The 22,884-nt window shown below is 37.9% G+C and overlaps 1 protein-coding gene across 2 annotated transcripts in view; it reads left to right on the forward strand.

Moving 5' to 3' along the window:
- The first annotated feature begins 1,417 nt into the window (after positions 1–1,417).
- The window catches only part of fancc (FA complementation group C), a 53,028-nt gene continuing 31,561 nt past the window's right edge, over positions 1,418–22,884 (forward strand). For both annotated transcript variants that reach the window (XM_056772744.1, XM_056772743.1), the window contains exons 1-4: positions 1,418–1,635; positions 4,469–4,634; positions 8,437–8,524; positions 9,137–9,231. In XM_056772744.1, coding sequence (XP_056628722.1) covers positions 4,479–4,634; positions 8,437–8,524; positions 9,137–9,231 — 339 coding nt within the window. In that variant the 5' untranslated portion in view covers positions 1,418–1,635; positions 4,469–4,478. The remainder of the gene's footprint in view (positions 1,636–4,468; positions 4,635–8,436; positions 8,525–9,136; positions 9,232–22,884) is intronic.

Here is a 22,884-nt window from a genome sequence, read left to right on the forward strand (position 1 = left end):
AAAACATGCGCGCACGTGCACACACACACACAATTTTATGCAGAAAACCACAGGGGTGTTGAGCACTAATCTGGAGCCACAAGCCCACCTTAAACATATTCCCCAAATAACAGCCTCTGCCTCACCGACTGCTTTAAGAACACACCATATTTTTTCTACATCACTACATAACAACATACATGTAACAAACCTGCATGGTTACAATCTTTTAGCTCTTTTGATCTCATCAAACAGGCTCACATGAAATCTGGTACTATTACCTTTATATAAACAACCACTTCCCGGTTTTATAATCCGTCTGTTCTGCATCTGCTGGTGTGGCCTTGAGAAGCGATATTTGCCAAAGCCTGCAACACAGACTGGGACTGCCATGCGTTCGTTTTCGGTTCCAGGGGGACAGCGGCACAGACCCCTGACTTCTTGAAGGCTGGTATGCGGTAGAGTCCAGATCCTGCTTTCTGCTGACCTCGAACAGCCTTGCCATTGTATGAGGCTCAGCGTATGTACCTCCCTGAAATAAATGACACTGAATGCATAACATCATTTAACTGTGATGAATGCCTGGAAACGTCTGCCATGGTGGTGAATGTGGTGCTTCTAAGAAAATTAGTTGGAAATTAAATGTGGAAGAATTGGGAACACAAGGTAAAACTGTGATTTAAGATATTTGGTCGTAGCAAGACAATACATCTCTATACATACATAATCATTTTATAATTTTTGCTCTAACATGGCTCAAGATCAAAACAAAATTTTGCATTTCATTTCTCATTGTGCATAATGCTCATTTCTTATCAACTGTAAAAATGTATCATACGTTCGTACTGAATTGGTGTGTGTCTAGCCTGAACACTTCTTTTAAAGATTCCATCTGACAGATCAGATTAGTCCTCCAAACAGTTTTCATGAATGACGTTAAACAACTGGAATGCATTTATCCTGCTTGTAAAAATGTCCAAACAGTGGAGTAATGTGAGAATTTGGGAAATAACACATAACAGTTTGCAGGCCAGTATGATTAATTTTTTTATCTAATCCACTTACACAAGATCCTGTAACAGTTGTTGAGTGCGTTTTCAGTTTGTAGTCCTTTAAACAGTGCCACCTAATGGTCAACTGCAAACAGTCATACTGTATTTCTATATGCAGTAGAGAAATGAAGGATCATACATTACATCAACATATTTGAGAGTAGAATAAAACTATTTATTACCATCTATATCATTATTAGGTTTATTGTTAAAATAAACAACGGCACTGAACTAAGAAGTAAAACACGTGCATGTCCTCACTATCTGCATCAACCTCCATCAAGCAAGCAGTTCTGTTTCAGTCCATGCTGCAGCTTCGCCCCGCCCTTTTCACGGCGCAGCCAATAGCATATGACAACATCCGGTTCAAGTGTCTGAGAGGGAAGTTCAGAAACATACAGCAGTTTATGCCGCGAAAACATTTAGGTTCAATTTAATAATCGTTCATATCTTAAGCTTATAATATTCTGGAAGTATGACAAGAGGTGGATGTCACCGACAAGACTGAACGGAAGAAGGGAGTCGTGAGAGTCGTTTGCTGTCATACTGAACGGCGGAAATCTTTGCATCTGTTGAACACGCTTCATATTTCTGTTTGTTTAAGGTAAAGTTAACGTTAATATTTGTTATTCATTTCTCGCAGCTTTTTATGCACATGGAAAGGAACGAATCTTACTTTGGTGAAAGGTTGGCTCATGAATATGAATGAGGTGTTTGGCGAGAATAGCCACGAATAACGTCATGACGTAGTAATATTAACGACGTAACTCTACGCAGTACTGTTAAGTTTCGTGTAGTCTGTCATTAAGGTGAAATGCTCTCTGTACAAAACAAAACAAAACCACATAACATAATATAAATATATCAATAGCGTCCTTGAGCATGTTGTCTAAATATTTACTTTATAGTTTTTTGTAACATTTGTAATTAGTAAAATGATCATAAGTACGTTGGTAAGTATGCTGACTGATATTTACTTACACAGATTTAGTAGATCATTTATTTTATAAATTATAATGATATTGGTTTGACTCCACAGTACATTGAATTATGGGTGTTTTGTACAACTTCAATTTCTTGACATTAAAAAAATTCACGACGTGAAATATGAAGGTGAAATAAATGATGTCGACACGTAGCGGACTCTCCTGAAAACGCAGGCTAAACAGAATTTGAGATTATAAGTGAACACCAGAAGGGACTTTGATTCTGTGACTCTGGACTTTATAAATAAAGGTTTTCATGATTTTATTAGTTAATTATAAGAATCTCTTAGTTTTCTTTGATCTATGCATGGTTTTCAGATTGTTTACTGGAGTGTAATAACGCGTTGAAATGTCAAAACTATTAGAAGCACAGTAAAAGAAACTTCTGTCACAACATTAATTGCTAAACCAGCTGTCTGACTTTAGTCACTTCATGCCATCTTTATCTTTTTTTATTCAACTTAGGCAAAACAAGGGCAACTTGTTTCCTCTGCTCTTGACTGACTGTTGCTCATCAGACGCATAATTATACATTTGTGGTCACTTTTCTTGCACATTTCTTTCGATTGGCACATGCTCAGGGCATTAGTATGCGTTGGTACACGCCGATGTTGACACTCTCCGGTGCATAACATACCCCAAATCATTTTTTACACTTGCACATAATCAGATAATGTTCTACCAGGATTCTGTTTTGGAAATTACACCCTTGGCTGTGGCAGTTTATTGGCCAGGCAGCTATGTCCCCCTAAGGACCGGTGAAAGCTGTGCAGAGATGACAAGTCAACAAGGAGCGTTTGTTCATAGTTTGGTTTGATTGAAAAAAGGATAGAAAGGCTAATTATATATTTACGTTGTCTCACCCAAGGGATTTTACCAGCAGGGGCGATGGCAAGACATTAAACAAGTGTGCCGTTACGAGCAGATCATAAAAACACTCCTTGTTGTGTTTTTCACAAACCTGTCATTAAGACTAAGAACAACAATTACCCACAAACTTCTGCTCCTGCACACACAAGCTGTTTTAGGGCTTTCTCTACCCTGTTGTGTTGTGTTCGCATTCGTAATGTTAGAATCTGGCCTCCCAGCAGGACATAGATGTCGCCACTGATGCTTTCAACCTTTACTTGGTTATGTTTATTTGTCAAAAATACTTCAGTGCTTAGTTAAGAGTTTTCTAGGAGTTTAAGAGCGAAGTCTGCAAGATTTTAGTGCACAACATGGTCCCTCTTTTATATATATTTTCTTTTAAAGGGGAAGGGTCATGAAATGATGACAAATTTAGGACCCTTGGCCTTAATAGGTAACACATTTTTCTCACCAGTTGCTGAATACAACTGTCATCTTAGTTGTATACAAAATAGAGCATTTTTACTAGAGATACACGATAAGTTATCGGTATCGGATTTAGGCTGATAAAATATGAATCACTTTCTCTGGTTAAACCACTTCAGGTGTACTCTGCTCACAGCCAACACAGTGCTGTCTTTCTGTCATGATCATTCACTTACTGTTATTAGCAAAACTTTTTTAATGTAGGTACAGTGTGTAGATATTTATAAACATGTAAATTATTGGAACAAAAGCTACATTTTTAAAGCTGATTGGTGTCTGAATGCTTTCTGTCTTGACGCCAGTTAGACATTTGGCTATTTAAGAACGCTTTTTTGGGTTGCTCTGGAAGAACATCAATAATTAGTTTATTAGATAAACATACCAGAAAAGTTTGATAGTTAAAGAATCTTTAACTAGTGTAAAGTAGGCTTGGTACTAATGGTAACCTTGTTTTACTTTTGTTTCAGTCGCAGAACATTTTGTATTAATATTTAGATACTATATATCGGCCAATATATCGATTATTGGGCCCCAGTGTTAAATAATCATCGGTTATTGGCCAAAATTTACATATCAGTGTAGTCCTAATTTTTATTACCCTGTCAGTCTTTTCGGCATTAGGCATTATAGGAATAGTCATCATTTTTAATCAGCTCATGTTACTCCAACACTGTTTGACTTTTATGGAACACAACCGGTGAATTTGCTTTTTTTCATGTTATGAAATCAATATTGAGACTACAAAGCGGCAACATGTCTAAACTGCATGTTGTAACCATCTAACATGTAAAAAATAATCAAACCGTACATGTGTCCTATCGTGTAACATAGCACAAAATTCTATATGTTATTATATGTAGAATAAAAATACATTTTAATAATATATTACTAATATTTATACAATTAAACCGTGTAAGAGATTTATTTTCATAGTTTTTTTTCTAAATTTTGACTGCCTGTCTCACCATAGAAGACAGTTATGGTTTATTTGTCTACAGTTTGGAATCATAAAGGGTAAATCTAGATTCTATGTTATAGCAGAAGGACAAGAAACGTGACAACAGGATTTGATGCACCTGTCTTAATGTTTAACAAGATTTTGATTTGTCTTTCTAGATATCAGATAATGGCTGCTTTTTCCGAGACAGAAGTGCAGTTTTGGACGACCAAAGCAGTGAGCTGGGGTGAAAATACATCATGTTTGACCCTTCTGGACACAAGCAGACACCTTAATGGTCTGAGAAGCTTTCTCCAGAAACTTCTGCAGGGGCTGCAGCAAATGGTATGCAAAAAGACTTGATAAGTCTTAAATATATTTCTTTCATTGGATTCAAGAAGTTTGAACTACAAATGACATAATTTCCTTTATAATTCTATAATACTTGTTGCATTGGACTTTACACTTTATTAATAGTTCACAAAATTATATAAAAGGAATAAAGGTCATAGTGCTTTAACTTTGGAATCTTATATAGTGGCCCTTACAGAAGCTACACTGTGCATATGAAGGCAGGACATTGGCAATGCAGCTATGCTGATGTAGTGGGCTAATAGCCACCCAGAGACCGCCAGCGTTAACCTAACGTATCCCTGCATCAAGAGTTGTGAATTTGGATGAGGTAGCACGGTGTAGGGGAACTCTGTGAAGGTCCAGTGTTAAGAAAATCTTCTGCCTCCCACCGACTCTTCACACCTTGAAAGGAGCTCTTTATTCACCCTGCAGCGGCCTTTCACACCAGCCGATCTCCCGTTGGCAGTGCTCACCGTGCCACTTCAATGTCTGGTGTGTCGGAAAATAAAATAAATCGCACAGTTGTCTGACTTTCTCATGTCAGCTGTTACAATGGCCACCCTGCCAAGATGCAATCATCCCTCGGCACTCCGGTGACGGAATTCAACAATGTGACGGGATTGAGATTTCTTAATTGGCCCTAAAACGTTTTCCCGGCAGAGACTAGTAAAACCAAACAGAGCTCACTATCAGCGCTCGGATGATTCAGTGCTCGATTCTCGCCTAGGGGATAAAAATGTCTCGTTTATATCAATTTCCTCATTTGCATTCCATCACACTCTGTATGGTTTTCTCTTGCTGCTCTAGACTGCTGGAAAGGGGAGGTTTTGCTGTCCCGTAAACCTTTTTTCTACCTAAGCCTGGCACAGTGGGTGCCTGCTGGCGTTCTGCCCGCTCAAGGGGAGGTTGAGGGATGCTGGTGTTTTTGAACACATTCTGTATTTGCTGACTTGGGGAAATATGTATACGATTATTTTCTACCTTAACCTCATGAGAAAACATCTCTAGGATCATACAAACTAGGAAAACATAGTTTATACCGCTTTGTGGGGCTGGATTATGAGGTCCAATTTGAACTAATCCAAAAGATGAATGGATTAGTTATTAAGTTCTTTTGCTTTATAAATGTGATAGTTGATTGACCAATAATGTAAAACAAAAGTTACAAAAAAGCAGACACAATAAAAAATGCCTTTTCCATGGGCTCATGGGTATGTTAAGGTGTTTTAAGGGTCTGTATTAAGGGTAACACTAAAAGTTAAAAAGTTGAAAAAGCGGACAAATTAAATAAAATGTAAGGGGGATGTTCGGTTTAAGTGTGGATCGCTGTCAATAGTGCGGCTCATTATTTGCACTGAATTCACAAAGTGCTCTGGTTAGTTTATTTTTACATTCTTATTGTAGAGCAGTTTGTCAATTTAGGGCAACTGTAGAAACAACACTGGGAATTCCATGTAAGGGGACTCGCGGTGTATAAAGAAATATATGAAGAGCTCTTTTCCAAAACGCTATAAATCCATATGAATAGTTTTCATGAAATTGACATTTTTTCACCTAGACCCATACATTTTGTTAATATTCAATTTATCCTGTTAAAATGGTCTGTTGACTCAGTCTGAACATGTTAAACAGTGATTGTTAAATGAAACAACAATGTTGTTGATTATAAATTCAAAGTTTATTTTAATTTTTTTCAAAACGCTACAAATCCATCCTTTTTTTCAAAAAATGTTGGTTTATTTCTTTTTAAAAACAAACAAACAAGAGAACATGCGACATATGACATCAGGGACTCATACTATAAATTAATATAAATCAAATAAATGCAAATGAATCAAATAACTAACAGCCAAATAAAATAAATAGTAACCAACTAAATAGTAAAATATATATTTTCAACTTCATGTTTCAAAATTTTCCACCACATACAACAAATCATTTTAAAATAACGTGCATACAAATACCACTAACGAGCGAATTCTGATTGGTCGAGAGGACATATCGCAATTAGGCTAAAAACAGGTTCGGCACTTATAGCGTTTTAGAACGAAACTGCATCTTGCAGAACATTTTAAACAAGGGAATATAGCGATTTGGGATGAAACATTGATGGAGAGGTGAATAGGTTTAGTAAACAGCAAAATGGCATGACAAACTCATTTTTTTTAATGTGGCGTTTAATGCGTTTTGTAAAAGAGCTCTTTATATATAGAAGTAGCTCATTCTGATGTAATAAAAACATAAAGCTTCATTACGTACGCTCTTAATACACATCTGAAGACATAGTTATGTTTATTATATTCCATTTCTGTCAATAGATCCTCCTAAAGTTACAAACAGCACCAGTTGTTTTGTAATCCAATTAATATGTTTGGATATATCCCACCATAAAAAATGTAAACGTTGACTACAAATAATCAGATTGTTTTGAGATCTGTATATTCATGTTGAAATGAATTATTTGGCTGTCAAAGGTGTTTTTCCTTGTGTGAAGCTTGACGTGTTAAAGTTCCATCAGAATAGTGTCATTTTTCTCATGCGTGTCCTAGAATTATTGATGTCCAACAATGTATGTTCCTTTGAAATGTAAAAACGCTCAGATCCTTTGAACGGTTTCCAGTGTGTACAGTAAATTGGCAGGACACATCTTGAACTGATGCAGAAAGCTGCGATCCTCAACATGGCTTTGCATTAGCACGCTGGTTTTCATTAATTACGTAACTGACTTGAAAGAAATGATCAGTCATTTTCTCCGTCTGTCTGCATGGGAACAGTTTTATGAAGGCCGTGAAAACCGGTTGTTGGCTCAAACATTTCTGTTAGATATTATGATTGATTTTTTTCATATTCATTTGTTCATACATGTGATGTCAGCTAACTCGGCGAGCGGCATACATTCACGGTGCACTTAATCTGTCATTAGTACTTAAGAAAAAATGTAGTGTTGAGCGGGACTAATGAATTGCGCCAGAACCTGGTGTTAACACGGTTTAATTTGATGAGGAAAATACTGAGAAATATTGTTTTTGACATGTGAAAATTTGCTCCTGCTGAGTTCCTCTCAACAACCACAAAGGGCCTTCAAATCTTCCTTAATGTTCTGAGAACCAGTTCATTCGCGGATGCCCGGTTTAACAGACACGGTTTAGCTCAAGCCAGAAAAATCCCTTAGTTGAATTGAATTTCTAAAAGTGCTTTAGAAGAATACATTACTGGTGTGCATCTTGAGACAAAACAATGGCACTGATATATTTAAAGATATTTTTGGCCAAGTTACATTCAGTTAAGACATGTCACACATTCAATTTAGTCCGGGACTAGCTTTAAGACTTGTTTGTGAAACCCGGCCATGATCTATTGCATTTGCTTTGATTTTTGAAGGTGATATAACCAATTATTTACATTTAACCAGCAATAGGAGTGAATGCTCTGAATAACTGTTTTATTTGAGTAATTACCTAGAAATTATTCAGATTCTGCTTTCTAGAGATGAAGACAAAATAAATGATGCATAAATAAGGTAAACATGGCTATTTATTTGATGAATTGTGCATATAAATTATTAAATATAAGGAAAATGCTCTTCATTATTATGAACCTACTTGGTTAGTATAGGAAGCGAATGCTTGAACAATTCAGAAGATGATATTTTATTTTTCCAAAGTGAGATGTCAAAATGAAGTCCAAATAAAGTCAAAACAAATGCCTGATTTGAAGTAGATGCTACAGCACATGAATGATTCAGGTTTGTGAATAAATGTATCTTAATGTGTGTGTATTTACTGTAAAACAGAGCTCCACTAGCGAGGCAATGAGGACGTTTCCCTTTGTTGGCCAGCTCCTGGGAAGACTTTGCTGGAACCCATGTGTTATTGTGGACGGTAAATTTACGACTCTTCTACTCGGGGGTGCGTTTCCCATTTGAGACCAAGAAATGTGTCTGCATGGGTTGGGTATTTACAATAATTTTGCAATGAACCCTGTAGCAGCCTGTTGGGCATTTGCTCTGTTGCTTTATCTCTCCCTCTTTCACTTTTTCTCACTCTCCCTGTCTGATAGAGTACCACTTTTTGGACTCGCATATCATTTTCAGATATTTACAAGTAGTGGTATAGTAGTTCATGCTGTACTTTTTCTCACGAGTAGGGTCCATATGTCTAAGACCGCTGGTTCTATTTTGCATTTTTAGAATTGAATATAATTGTGTTTTTTCTTTTACGAATTTCTGAATTTCTCGGTGTTTGGTGTCCACATCTTGCTTTGATGATAAACTGAATTTCTTTTAATTAGATTTTTTTGTTTTATTTTCTTGTTTACATTAGATTCTAGAGACACTTAATATTTTTATATATCAGCGTCAGAGCTAGATATACATTGTTGCTGGTTATAAATATACCCATGCACGTTTATAGGTTCTCATTAGAAATAAACAATGTGGCCATTTTCACATCTTATTAATGGCTTTTTGTCCTGTTTTGTTCATGCATGCTCAGAGAGGAGCCAGAGACTCCTGCTGCGCTGTTTGAACTGTCTGTACAGTGCTGAGCCTCTGAGCGCCGTTGAAAGGAAAGCCAACATGTGGATCAAGGTAAAGCCAATGCAGTTTTACCTTCACTAGTTGTTCAATTAGTGTTTGATTTTATGACAAAAGCTATTATAAAATGAATATTCTTTTATTCTAAATTATTTGATTCAAATTCAAAATACATCGCTAGTAAAAGTTACGGTTGATTTCAACATTTGAGCACCCAGCTCGTATTTTGTTTTAATGTCCCTAATTAAAATACTTTTCCAGACCTTCACATATAACAGGTTTCAAGCTGTCAAAAGTGTTTTAGAAATTTCCAGTGTGCACTTTATATTTAAGGGGGAGTGTGAGTGTCAAAAAAGCAAAAATAATAATATAGCTGCAAGCAGCAATCATCGGGTTCGAGCAGTCCAAGGCGTCTAAGGGGTCGACTAGGCTCGGGAATCGCACCATTACAATCCACGACGGATGTCACTCTCCCACACCAAGAAAAATGACGGAACAATGACAGCCATGTGACTGGTTGAGTCACATGGCGTAATAAACGTTTGTTATGTACATAAATACAGCATCTTACAACCAGCCAGACATGTGCTATATTTATAAATGTATAAATAAGGACCAATGTTTAATGTTTAATACATTTAATTTTTATCACTGTCGTATTGTGAGACAGATTTCATTCCACACACATGCACAGTCTCAATCACACACGACACACAGAAGTATAAAGTACATTCACACTCTTATGAAACAGAGAGAAATTATATCCATAAATACACACACATACACACACAGAACATGTAATACATACGCACGTATGCACACATAATATAATATACAATAAGCCGCTACAGTGGAACTACATGCATTGTGATCTGTTGACTATAAAAAAGCCATTGAAATGAATGATATTTCGTCTTTTTGACTGTTATGAAGGCATGCCTCTTCCGATGACCTTCACATTTTGCATGCTTGTTTAGTGTCATAAGATGTATAATAATCCTTAATGACAAATCAGTTGGATTATTCATTAAGGAGGAGTGAGCTTTCAGGTGTACTTTTGAGGTTAATATAATAATGGACCTGTTATGGTCACACAAATGAAAAAGTTCAACATGTTCTTGATAATTATTTATCAAGAGAGTCCAGAGAATTGTACTGTGGTGAAAATTTGGAAATTTCAAGAAAGACCTAAAATTAGTATGCAAAAGTATGTCTTTAACATAATCACCAATAACTTGCCAACTGTTTGATTGATATCAATGGATCAAGAGGCAAAGTTGTTCAGAATGAGGAGAACTATCATATGATATCATTAGTTTGTGTAAATGTAAAATGTCACGTGATAAACAACTGCTTAAGCAATGAAATACGCATCAATTTTGCATTTTTTTGCTGTTATAACGCCAGCTAGTGTCCAAACGCCACGTTCTTTTGTGGGTGACCTCGGAGTAATGGTCTACACATATGTTCCGAGGCCCATGATGATATGTTAAGCCGTTCTGGATTAATAGGCATTTTAATTTGATAGGCTCCGCCCATTTTTTTTATTTTGGCGGCCCTATTCAACCAGGAAAGAAAATTTGAACTTTTTTTGGATAATTATTTACCTTCACACTCCACACAAGTCATCTACATTGGTTTGGGTCTGATCGGTCGAAAAACCAACGACTAGTTTGCGAAATTAGGTTTTTAACATCATCAGCAATAACTCACGAACAGTTTGATCGACAGAAGTGGTTCAAGAGGCAAAGTGGCTCAGAAAAAGGAGTCCTATCATATGATATGAACAGTTTGAGTGTATGTCAAATATCACGTGATACACAGTTGTGCATGCACTCCAAAAGCGCTATTACGCCCCCCGGTGGCCGAATAAGTTCATGTTTCTTAAAGACCTTCAGGACCATGAGACAAATAAGCCCAGTGAGTGGTGTTTTGATCGGCCTCCGTTAACCCGTTGTAATGAGTGCTCAAACTTCATCGACCAATGGCGGCCATGTTTTTTAAGATACGGCAATGTCCTTTTAGATATTCATGTAGAATGAGACAAAGACACACCATACCAGATAATAAGTCAATCGGGCAAACTGTTGCGTAGTTATAGCCATTTTCTAGCTCATTCAAATTATAGCGCCATCTAGTGGCCAAACGCCACTGTTTTTTTATTGTGACCCCGGACTGAGGGTCTACACATATGTTCCAAGCCCCATGAAGATATCTCAAACAGTTCAGGAGTTATGCCCATTTTAGTTAAATATGTCACTTCCGGTTTGGACGTTTTAGCGCCACCTAGCGGCCATGAATTGAAAATTCAACTTTTTTTTGATAGTTATTTACATTCACACTCATCAGAATACATCAACGTTGGTTTGGATCCGATAGGGCACAAATCCAGGGACTAGTTCATTTTTTATTTTTTTCATAAAATGCAAATTAGCGAAAAAATTTGCATACCGGAAATGAAATCGGAGATATACGTTTTTTAAGTTTTGAGCCAATGATTACACTGATATAAAACACTCGGGTGTGCGACAAACGGTTTATGGGTTGCGCAAGCCAACGCGTGCGGCATCGCTGTAGCGCCACCTATGGGCCGATTTGGCTGGTTCCGTGTATCTGAGTAGCGACAAGGACTACTACCATCTGACCAAGTCTCAGCTCTGTCGGTCTTACGGTTTGGGCTGCACGATCAGTTTTAGGGAAGAAGTATAATAATAATAATTAAAGCTGCAAGCAGCATTTAGCGGGTTCGAGCAGTCTAAGGCCTCTATTGGCCTTGCCAATGTCAACTAGGCTCAGGAATGGCACCGTAACAAATCCACAACGAATGACACTCTTCCACACCAAGAAATATGACAGAAACGGTTGGTAACTTTTAATACAGACCATGCATGCTTACACTCGTATGCAAAAACGGGCGTAAACCGATAATACCTAAGGGACGAGTGCAATGAACCAATTCTCATGTCTCTACGATGATTTGTTGCAGAGATATAGATCTTGCTAAACGGTTGCTAAGCTAACCTGTTCGGTTGCCATGGGTGTGGAATAGCACCTGTCAATTAATAACACATCAAACCAAAAGTCAAACGAACCAAGCCCCGTGTCTCTATAATATTCTACTGCAGAGATGTAGGTCTGGCTAGACGGTTGCAAAAAATAATCTGTTTGGTTGCTAAGGGTGTGGCTTGGCAGCTGTCAATTGATAAAGAACGAAGCCATTAGCAAAACAGAGCAACTCCTGTGTCTCGAAAACATTCTATTGCACATTTTTGTTAATAAATGCACATTCTTCAAAATAGCTCATTTTGTGTTCTGAAAAATTGATAAAAAAAAATAAGACCAATTTAAATAGATAATTGATTCACATTCATGGTCTGCAACAATATTCCAGAAGACCTTGCCATTTAACTGATGCTTATTTGGTTGAGTCTGGTGACTCTGAAGGCCATTGGAGTACAGTGAGCTCATTGTCATGTTCAAGAAACCAGTTTGAGATCATTTGAGCTTTCTGACATGGTCCATTTTTTACTGCTGGAAGTAGCCATCAAAACATGGACTTGGTTGGCAACAATCCTCAGGTGGTATGTGTTATCTAATATATCCCATACCATATATCCAATTGTTTCTCAATTTTGATGCTCGGTTTGAACTTCAGCAAGTGTGTTTACCACGTCTAGAAGCCAAAATGGATTGAGTTCATGCTATGTGACTGGCTGATTAGCAATTTGATTAGCAAATGATGTATTTATTAAAGACAAGTTTAAAATAGTAATTTAAATGTATGATATTTCACCTTTTTGACTGTTGTGAAGGCATGCCTCTTCCGATAAGAATCACATGTTGCATGCTTGTTCAGTGTAATAATATGTATAATAGTACTTAATGGCAAGTCAGTTGGATTAATTATTAAGGAGTAGCGACCTTCACCGTACTCGGTTTACGCTAATATAATAAAGGACCCTGTTATGGTCACAAAACTAAAAAAACTCAACATGTTTTTGATGATTATTGACCTAGAGAGTCCAAAGAAATGTACTGTGGTGGAATTTGTTTAATTGCTTGAAAGTCCTAAAACTAGTTTGCAAAAGTAGGTTTTATACATCATCACCAATAACTCACAAACCTTTTGATAGACGTCAATGGTTCAAGAGGCAAAGTTGTTATGAATGAGGAGTTCTATCGTTTGATATCAATAGTTTGTGTATTAGTCAAATGTCACGTGACACACAGTTGTCTAGGCCACCAAAAGACATGTACATTTAACCCTTTTTACTGTTATAGCGCCACCTAGTGTCCAAATGCCACGTTATTTTGTCTGTGACATCGTATTGGTGGTCTTCACATATTTTCTGAGCCCCTTGCTGATATGTTAAACCGTTCTGGATATATGCCCATTTAAAGGTGATAGGCTCCACCCATTTTAAGTTTTGGCGTCCCTAAGCAATGGTGAAAGGAAATTTCTACTTTTTTTCAATGATTATTTGCAGTCACACTCCGAAGAAGCCATCTGCATTGGTTTGGTTCCGATCGGTTGAAAAACCAACGACTAGTTCGCGAAATTAGGTTTTTGACATCATCAGCGATAACTCACGAACCGTTCGATCGACAGAAGTGGTTCAAGAGGCAAAGTGGCTCAGAAAAAGTAGTCCTATCATATGATATAAACAGTTTGGGTATATGTCAAATATCACGTGATACACAGTTGTTCATGTACTCCTAAAGCGCTATTACGCCCCCCGGTGGCCGAATAAGTTCATGTTTCTTACAGACCTTCAGGACCATGAGACAAATAAGCCCACTGAGTGGCGTTTTGATCGGCCTCCGTTAACCCGGTGTAATGAGTGCTCAAACTTCATCGACCAATGGCGGCCATGTTTTTTAAGATACGCCAATGTCCTTTTAGATATTCATGTAGAATGAGACAAAGACACACCATACCAAATAATAAGTCAATCGGGCAAACTGTTGCGTAGTTATAGACATTTTCTAGCTCATTCAAATTATAGCGCCATCTAGTGGCCAAACGCCACTGTCTTTTTATTGTGACCCCGGACTGAGGGTCTACACATGTGTTCCAAGCCCCATGAAGATATCTCAAACAGTTCAGGAGTTATGGCCATTTTAGCTAAATATGTTACTTCCGGTTTGGATGTTTTAGCGCCACCTAGCGACCGTGAATTGAAAATTGAACTTTTTTTTAATAATTATTCATATTCACACTCCACAGAACTCATCAGCGTTGGTTTGGTTCCAATAGGGCAAAAATCCAGGGACTAGTTCATTTTTTTTTTTTTTCATAAAATGCTAATTAGCGAAAAATCTATAATGGCGGAAATGAAATCGGAGATATACGTTTTTTAAGTTTTGAGCCAGTGATTACACTGATATAAGACACTTGGGTGTGCGACAAACGGTTTCGGAGTAACAAGCGCAAACGCGTTTGGTATTGCTATAGCGCCACCTATGGGTCGATATGGCTGGCTCCGTGTATCTGAGTAGCGACAAGGACTACTACCATCTGACCAAGTCTCAGCTCTGTCGGCCTTACGGTTTGGGCTGCAGTATCAGTTTTATGGCAGAATAATAATAAGAAGAATTAAAGCTGCAAGCAGCATTTAGCGGGTTCGAGCAGTCTAAGGCCTCTATTGGCCTTGCCATTGTCAACTAGGCTCAGGAATGGCACCGTAACAAATCTACAACGAATGACACTCTTCCACACCAAGAAATATGACAGAAACGGTTGGTAACTTTTAATACAGACCATGCATGCGTACACTCGTATGCAAAAACGGGCGTAAACCGATAATACCTAAGGGACGAGTGCAATAAACCATTTCTCATGTCTCTATGATGATTTGTTGCAGAGATAGAGATCTTGCTAAACGGTTGCTAAGCTAACCTGTTCGGTTGCCATGGGTGTCAATTAATACCTGTCAATTAATAACACATCAAACCACAAGTCAAACGAACCAAGCCCCGTGTCTTTATAATATTCTACTGCAGAGATGTAGGTCTGGCTAGACGATTGCAAAAAATAATCTGTTTGGTTGCTAAGGGCGTGGCTTGGCAGCTGTCAATTGATAAAGAATGAAGCCATTAGCAAAACAAAGCAACTCCTGTGTCTCTAAAACATTCTATTGCACATATATAGGTCTTTTTTTTAATACAATGCACATTCTTCAAAATAGCTTATTTTGTGTTCTGAAGAATTGATAAAAAAAATACGACCAATTTAAATAGATAATTGATTCACATTCATGGTCTGCAACAATATTCCAGAAGACCTTGCCATTTAAGTGATGCTTATTTGGTTGAGTCTGGTGACTCTGAAGGCCATTGGAGTACAGTGAGCTCATTGTCATGTTCAAGAAACCAGTTTGAGATCATTTGAGCTTTCTGACATGGTTGATTTTTTTTACTGCTGGAAGTAGCCATCAAAACATGGACATGGTTGGCAACAATCCTCAGGTGGTATGTGTTATCTAATATATCCCATACCATATATCCAATTGTTTCTCCATTTTGATGCTCGGTTTGAACTTCAGCAACTGTGTTTACCACGTCTAGAAGCCAAAATGGATTGAGTTTATGCTATGTGACTGGCTGATTAGCAATTTGACTAGCAAATGATGTGTTTATTAAAGACAAGTTTAAAATAGTAATTTTAAATGTATGATATTTCACCTTTTTGACTGTTGTGAAGGCATGCCTCTTCCGACAAGAATCACATGTTGCATGCTTGTTTTGTGTCATAATAGGTATAATAGTACTTAATGGCAAGTCAGTTGGATTAATTATTAAGGAGTGGTGACCTTCACCACACTCGTTTCACGCTAATATGATAAAGGACCCTGTTATGGTCAAAAAAAAAAAAACTCAACATGTTTTTGATGATTATTGACCTAGAGAGTCCAGAGAAATGTACTGTGGTGGAAATTTTGTAATTGCTCGAAAATCCTTGAACAAGTTTGCAAAAGTAGGTTTTATACATCATCACCAATAACTCACAAACCATTTGATAGACATCAATGGTTCAAGAGGCAAAGTTGTTATGAATGAGGAGATCTATCGTTTGATATCAATAGTTTGTGTATTAGTCAAATGTCACATGACACAAAGTTGTCCAGGCCACCAAAATACATGTACATTTTGCCTTTTTTAATGTTTTAGCGCCACCTAGTATCCAAACGCCACCTTCCTTTGTATGTGACCTTGGAGTGATGGTCTACACATATCATCTGAGCCCCATGATGATATGTTAAGCCGTTCTGGATTTATGGCCATTTTAATGTGATAGGCTCAGACCATTTTAAGTTTTGGCGTCCCTAAGCAGCGGTGAAAGAAAAATTCAACTTTTTTTCAATGATTATTTACATACTCACTCCACAGAAGTCATCTGCATTGGTTTGGTTCCGATCGGTTGAAAAACCAGGAACTAGTTCGCGAAAGTAGGTTTTTGACATCATCAGCGATAACTCACGAACCGTTTGATCGACAGAAGAGTGTCCAGAGGCAAAGTTGCGCAGAATGAAGAGTACTATCATATTATAACCATAGTTTGGGTAAATGTCAAATATCACGTGATACACAGTTGTGCATGCACTCCAAAAGCGCTATTACGCCCCCCGGTGGCCGAATAAGTTCATGTTTCTTACACACCGTCAGGACCATGAGACAAATAAGCCCAGTGAGTGGCGTTTTGATCGGCCTCCGTTAACCCGGCGTAATGAGTGCTCAAACTTCATCGACCAATGGCGGCCATGTTTTTTGATATACGCCAATGTCCATTTAGATATTTATGTAGAATGAGACAAAGACACACCATACCAAATAATAAGTCAATCGGGCAAACTGTTGCGTAGTTATAGCCATTTTCTAGCTCATTCAAATTATAGCGCCATCTAGTGGCCAAACGCCACTGTTTTTTTATTGTGACCCCGGACTGAGGGTCTACACATGTGTTCCAAGCCCCATGAAGATATCTCAAACAGTTCAGGAGTTATGGCCATTTTAGCTAAATATGTTACTTCCGGTTTGGATGTTTTAGCGCTACCTAGCGACCGTGAATTGAAAATTGAACTTTTTTTTAATAATTATTCATATTCACACTCCACAGAACTCATCAGCGTTGGTTTGGTTCCAATAGGGCAAAAATCCAGGGACTAGTTCATTTTTTTTTTTTTTCATAAAATGCTAATTAGCGAAAAATCTATAATGGCGGAAATGAAATCGGAGATATACGTTTTTTAAGTTTTGAGCCAGTGATTACACTGATATAAGACACTTGGGTGTGCGAAAAACGGTTTCGGAGTAAAAAGCGCAAACGCGTTTGGTATTGCTATAGCGCCACCTATGGGTCGATATGGCTGGCTCCGTGTATCTGAGTAGCGACAAGGACTACTACCATCTGACCAAGTCTCAGCTCTGTCGGCCTTACGGTTTGGGCTGCAGTATCAGTTTTATGGCAGAATAATAATAAGAAGAAGAATTAAAGCTGCAAGCAGCATTTAGCGGGTTCGAGCAGTCTAAGGCCTCTATTGGCCTTGCCATTGTCAACTAGGCTCAGGAATGGCACCGTAACAAATCCACAACGAATGACACTCTTCCACACCAAGAAATATGACAGAAACGGTTGGTAACTTTTAATACAGACCATGCATGCGTACACTCGTATGCAAAAACGGGCGTAAACCGATAATACCTAAGGGACGAGTGCAATAAACCATTTCTCATGTCTCTATGATGATTTGTTGCAGAGATAGAGATCTTGCTAAACGGTTGCTAAGCTAACCTGTTCGGTTGCCATGGGTGTCAATTAATACCTGTCAATTAATAACACATCAAACCACAAGCCAAACGAACCAAGCCCCGTGTCTTTATAATATTCTACTGCAGAGATGTAGGTCTGGCTAGACGATTGCAAAAAATAATCTGTTTGGTTGCTAAGGGCGTGGCTTGGCAGCTGTCAATTGATAAAGAATGAAGCCATTAGCAAAACAAAGCAACTCCTGTGTCTCTAAAACATTCTATTGCACATATATAGGTCTTTTTTTTAATACAATGCACATTCTTCAAAATAGCTTATTTTGTGTTCTGAAGAATTGATAAAAAAAATACGACCAATTTAAATAGATAACTGATTCACATTCATGGTCTGCAACAATATTCCAGAAGACCTTGCCATTTAAGTGATGCTTATTTGGTTGAGTCTGGTGACTCTGAAGGCCATTGGAGTACAGTGAGCTCATTATCATGTTTAAGAAACCAGTTTGAGATCATTTGAGCTTTCTGACATGGTCCATTTTTTACTGCTGGAAGTAGCCATCAAAACATGGACATGGTTGGCAACAATCCTCAGGTGGTATGTGTTATCTAATATATCCCATACCATATATCCAATTGTTTCTCCATTTTGATGCTCGGTTTGAACTTCAGCAAGTGTGTTTACCACGTCTAGAAGCCAAAATGGATTGAGTTTATGCTATGTGACTGGCTGATTAGCAATTTGATTAGCAAATGATGTACTTATTAAAGACAAGTTTAAAACAGTAATTTTAAATGTATGATATTTCACCTTTTTGACTGTTGTGAAGGCATGCCTCTTCCGATAAGGATCACATGTTGCATGCTTGTTTTGTGTCATAATATGTATAATAGTACTTAATGGCAAGTCAGTTGGATTAATTATTAAGGAGTAGCGACCTTCACCGTACTCGTTTCACGCTAATATAATAAAGGACCCTGTTATGGTCACAAAACAAAAAAAACTCAACATGTTTTTGATGATTATTGACCTAGAGAGTCCAGAGAAATGTACTGTGGTGGAAATTTTGAAATTGCTTGAAAATCCTTGAACAAGTTTGCAAAAGTAGGTTTTTTACATCATCACCAATAACTCACAAACCATTTGATAGACATCAATGGTTCAAGAGGCAAAGTTGTTATGAATGAGGAGATCTATCGTTTGATATCAATAGTTTGTGTATTAGTCAAATGTCACGTGACACACCGTTGTCTAGGCCACCAAAAGACATGTACATTTAGCCATTTTTACTATTATAGCGCCACCTAGTGTCCAAACGCCACGTTATTTTGTATGTGACCTCGGAGTGATGGTCTACATATATTTCCCGAGGCATATGATGATATGTTTAGCTGTTCTGGATTTATGGCCATTTAAATGTGATAGGCTCCACCCATTTTTTTATTTTGGCGCCCCTAAGCGACCGTGAAAGGAAATTTTAACTTTTTTTCAATAATTATTTACAAACACTTCCCAAAGAAGTCATCTGCATTGTTTTGGTTCCGATCGGTCGAAAATCCAACGACTAGTTCGCGAAAGTAGGTTTTTGACATCATCAGCAATAACTCACGAACCGTTCGATCGATAGAAGTTGTTCCAGAGGCAAAGTTGCTCAGAATGAAGAGTACTATCATATGATACCAATAGTTTCTGTATATGTCAAATGTCACGTGATACACAATTGTTTAAGCACTCCTAAAGCGTTATTTCGCCCCCCGGTGGCCGAATGAGTTCACATTTCTTACAGACCTTAAAGACCATGAGACGAATAAGCCCAGCGAGCGTCGTTTTGTTCGGCCTCCGTTAACCCGGTCTAATAAGTGCTCAAACTTCATTGGCCAATGGCGGCCATGTTTTTTTAAATACGCCAATGTCCTTTTAGATATTCATGTAGAATGAGACAAAGACACACCATACCAAATAATAAGTCAATCGGGCAAACTGTTGCGTAGTTATGGCCATTTTCTAGCTCATTCAAATTATAGCGCCACCTAGTGGCCAAACGCAACATTTTTTTTACCTTGACCCCGGATTGAGGGTCTACACATATGTTCCAAGCCCCATGAAGATATCTCAAACAGTTCAGGAGTTATGGCCATTTTAGTTCAATATGTTACTTCCGTTTTGGACATTTTTGCGCCCTCTAGCGATGGGGGATGAAAATTTCAACTTTTTTTTAATAATTATTCATATTCACACTCCACAGAACTCATCAGCGTTGGTTTGGTCCCGATAGGGCAAAAATCCAGGGACTAGTTCATTTTTTATTTTTTTCATAAAATGCTAATTAGCGAAAAATCTATAATGGCGGAAATGAAATCGGAGATATACGTTTTTTAAGTTTTGAGCCAGTGATTACTCTGATATAAAACACTTGGGTGTGCGACAAACGGTTTAGGAGTAACAAGCGTAAACGCGTTTTTTATCGCTGTAGCGCCACCTATGGGTCGATTTGGCTGGCTCCGTGTATCTGAGTAGCGACAAGGACTACTACCATCTGACCGAGTCTCAGCTCTGTCGGCCTTACGGTTTGGGCTGCAGTATCAGTTCTAGGGAAGAAGTATAATAATAATAATAAAACCAACAAATACAATAGGTTTCTAGCCCTTCGGGCTCGAACCCTAATTAAAGCTGCAAGCAGCATTTAGCGGGTTCGAGCAGTCTAAGGCCTCTATTGGCCTTGCCATTGTCAACTAGGCTCAGGAATGGCACCGTAACAAATCCACAACGAATGACACTCTTCCACACCAAGAAATATGACAGAAACGGTTGGTAACTTTTAATACAGACCATGCATGCGTACACTCGTATGCAAAAACGGGCGTAAACCGATAATACCTAAGGGACGAGTGCAATAAACCATTTCTCATGTCTCTATGATGATTTGTTGCAGAGATAGAGATCTTGCTAAACGGTTGCTAAGCTAACCTGTTCGGTTGCCATGGGTGTCAATTAATACCTGTCAATTAATAACACATCAAACCACAAGTCAAACGAACCAAGCCCCGTGTCTTTATAATATTCTACTGCAGAGATGTAGGTCTGGCTAGACGATTGCAAAAAATAATCTGTTTGGTTGCTAAGGGTGTGGCTTGGCAGCTGTCAATTGATAAAGAACGAAGCCATTAGCAAAACAAAGCAACTCCTGTGTCTCTAAAACATTCTATTGCACAGATATAGGTCTTTTTTTTAATACAATGCACATTCTTCAAAATAGCTTATTTTTTGTTCTGAAGAATTGATAAAAAAAATACGACCAATTTAAATAGATAATTGATTCACATTCATGGTCTGCAACAATATTCCAGAAGACCTTGCCATTTAAGTGATGCTTATTTGGTTGAGTCTGGTGACTCTGAAGGCCATTGGAGTACAGTGAGCTCATTGTCATGTTCAAGAAACCAGTTTGAGATCATTTGAGCTTTCTGACATGGTCGATTTTTTTTACTGCTGGAAGTAGCCATCAAAACATGGACATGGTTGGCAACAATCCTCAGGTGGTATGTGTTATCTAATATATCCCATACCATATATCCAATTGTTTCTCCATTTTGATGCTCGGTTTGAACTTCAGCAAGTGTGTTTACCACGTCTAGATGCCAAAATGGATTGAGTTTATGCTATGTGACTGGCTGATTAGCAATTTGACTAGCAAATGATGTATTTATTAAAGACAAGTTTAAAATAGTAATTTTAAATGTATGATATTTCACCTTTTTGACTGTTGTGAAGGCATGCCTCTTCCGATAAGAATCACATGTTGCATGCTTGTTTTGTGTCATAATATGTATAATAGTACTTAATGGCAAGTCAGTTGGATTAATTATTAAGGAGTGGTGACCTTCACCACACTTGTTTCACGCTAATATAATAAAGGACCCTGTTATGGTCACAAAACAAAAAAAAACTCAACATGTTTTTGATGATTATTGACCTAGAGAGTCCAGAGAAATGTACTGTGGTGGAAATTTTGTAATTGCTTGAAAATCTTTGAACAAGTTTGCAAAAGTAGGTTTTATACATCATCACCAATAACTCACAAACCATTTGATAGACATCAATGGTTCAAGAGGCAAAGTTGTTATGAATGAGGAGATCTATCGTTTGATATCAATAGTTTGTGTATTAGTCAAATGTCACATGACACAAAGTTGTCCAGGCCACCAAAATACATGTACATTTTGCCTTTTTTAATGTTTTAGCGCCACCTAGTATCCAAACGCCACCTTCCTTTGTATGTGACCTTGGAGTGATGGTCTACACATATCATCTGAGCCCCATGATGATATGTTAAGCCGTTCTGGATTTATGGCCATTTTAATGTGATAGGCTCAGACCATTTTAAGTTTTGGCGTCCCTAAGCAGCGGTGAAAGAAAAATTTCAACTTTTTTTCAATGATTATTTACATTCACACTCCACAGAAGTCATCTGCATTGGTTTGGTTCCGATCGGTTGAAAAACCAGGAACTAGTTCGCGAAAGTAGGTTTTTGACATCATCAGCGATAACTCACGAACCGTTTGATCAATAGAAGTTGTTCCAGAGGCAAAGTTGCTCAGAATGAAGAGTACTATCATATTATAACCATAGTTTGGGTAAATGTCAAATATCACGTGATACACAGTTGTGCATGCACTCCAAAAGCGCTATTACGCCCCCAGATGGCCGAATAAGTTCATGTTTCTTACACACCGTCAGGACCATGAGACAAATAAGCCCAGTGAGTGGCGTTTTGATCGGCCTCCGTTAACCCGGCGTAATGAGTGCTCAAACTTCATCGACCAATGGCGGCCATGTTTTTTGATATACGCCAATGTCCATTTAGATATTTATGTAGAATGAGACAAAGACACACCATACCAAATAATAAGTCAATCGGGCAAACTGTTGCGTAGTTATAGACA

This window comes from Triplophysa dalaica, chromosome 18 (genome assembly GCF_015846415.1).
Source record: "Triplophysa dalaica isolate WHDGS20190420 chromosome 18, ASM1584641v1, whole genome shotgun sequence".
NCBI lineage: Eukaryota > Metazoa > Chordata > Actinopteri > Cypriniformes > Nemacheilidae > Triplophysa > Triplophysa dalaica.